The 1,387-nt window shown below is 42.0% G+C and overlaps 1 protein-coding gene across 1 annotated transcript in view; it reads left to right on the top strand.

Moving 5' to 3' along the window:
• The window catches only part of LOC111645231 (NACHT, LRR and PYD domains-containing protein 3-like), a 40,788-nt gene extending 39,605 nt beyond the window's left edge, over positions 1-1,183 (top strand). Inside the window, exon 13 of the mRNA XM_087170417.1 lies at positions 272-1,183. Within this exon, the coding sequence (XP_087026543.1) occupies positions 272-804 (533 nt within the window). The 3' untranslated portion in view covers positions 805-1,183. The remainder of the gene's footprint in view (positions 1-271) is intronic.
• The last annotated feature ends 204 nt before the right edge of the window (positions 1,184-1,387 follow it).

The following is a 1,387-nucleotide window of genomic DNA, read 5'->3' as shown; positions in this document are numbered from 1 at the left end:
TTTATTAGTGAGTCTTTATTCACTACATGTTTATTGATGTGGATCTCCATCAGTCGTCATCCTCAGGTCCACAGCAGAAAACAAGCAGAACATTACTGACATCTGGACTCTCATGTTCAGTAACTGGACTGTTGGATTTTAATTTAAATGTAGTCAAACATTGTTCACAGTTGAATATGAAATGATTCACTTTCAGTAACTGTCAGTGAAGTTGTTGATGAATCAACAGATGATAAACTGCAGCTGTGTTGTGTCTTGTTCTCTCCATCAGATTCCTGTGAACTGGAACTGGATGAAAACACAGTGAACAGAAAACTCAGACTGTCTGACAACAACAGGACGGTGACATTTGCAACAGAGGATCAATCATATCCTGATCATCCAGACAGATTTAACTTCTGCCCTCAGCTGCTGTGTAGAACTGGTCTGACTGGTCACTGTTACTGGGAGGTCGAGTGGAGAGGAGATGTTTTTGTATCAGTGAGTAACAGAGGAATCAGCAGGAAAGGAAACAGTAAAAACTGTTTGTTTGGAAGAAATGATCAGTCCTGGAGTCTGAGATGCTCTGATGATGATGGTGGTCGTTACTCTGTCTGGCACAACAACAGAAAAACATCCATCTCCTCCTCCTCTGTCTCTCACATAGTAGCAGTATATGTGGACTGTCCTGCTGGCTCTCTGTCCTTCTACAGAGTCTCCTCTAACTCACTGATCCACCTCCACACCTTCAACACCACCTTCACTGAACCTCTGTATCCTGGATTCTTCATCTCTCCTGGTTCCTCAGTGTCTCTGTGTCTGTAGGTCTGAGAGTCTCTCCTGTGGACAGAAACTCTGCTGACTGCAGGTCAGCTGCTGAAATCAAAGTGGACTCTGTTCACCATCACACACACTCTGCACTGTGAAGCAGATCTGTCTCAGACTCAGACACTGAACATTCATTAGTCTGATTTCATCACTTTGATGATCAACATTTTAACACTTTTGTAAAATGATTTTCATTCTGTCTGATGTTTATTTTTGTCTCCGTTCACTCTGCTGTTGTTACTGTCGGGATCAATGAGCAGCATCCAGCTCTGTTCACATGTACAACTGTGTTAATGGACTTCACTGCTAACACAATGAATACACAGGAAACACTTCTACATGTTTTAATGGATTGATTATTGAAAGCAAAAGACTTTTATTTTGTAGCTGTGATGTTTGTATAAGCAGCAGAGCCTTGATCTAAATGAAGGTGCAGTTTCATGTTTGACCACCAGGTGGCAACATTTCCTCTGAAACTCAGTTTACACTGAACCATCAGCTGTGATATAACAACAGTACAACTACTTCCTTTACTCCTGCTGTCTCTGCAGCTGCCAGTACAATCACTACATGACACCAG

The sequence above is a fragment of the Seriola lalandi genome, unplaced genomic scaffold, assembly GCF_002814215.2.
Source record: "Seriola lalandi dorsalis isolate HSWRI2012SDOR001 ecotype SW California unplaced genomic scaffold, Sedor1 jcf7180002054947, whole genome shotgun sequence".
Lineage (NCBI taxonomy): Eukaryota > Metazoa > Chordata > Actinopteri > Carangiformes > Carangidae > Seriola > Seriola lalandi.
The sequence above is the reverse complement of the archived record's forward strand: the minus strand, read 5'-3'. Positions and strand labels throughout refer to the sequence as shown.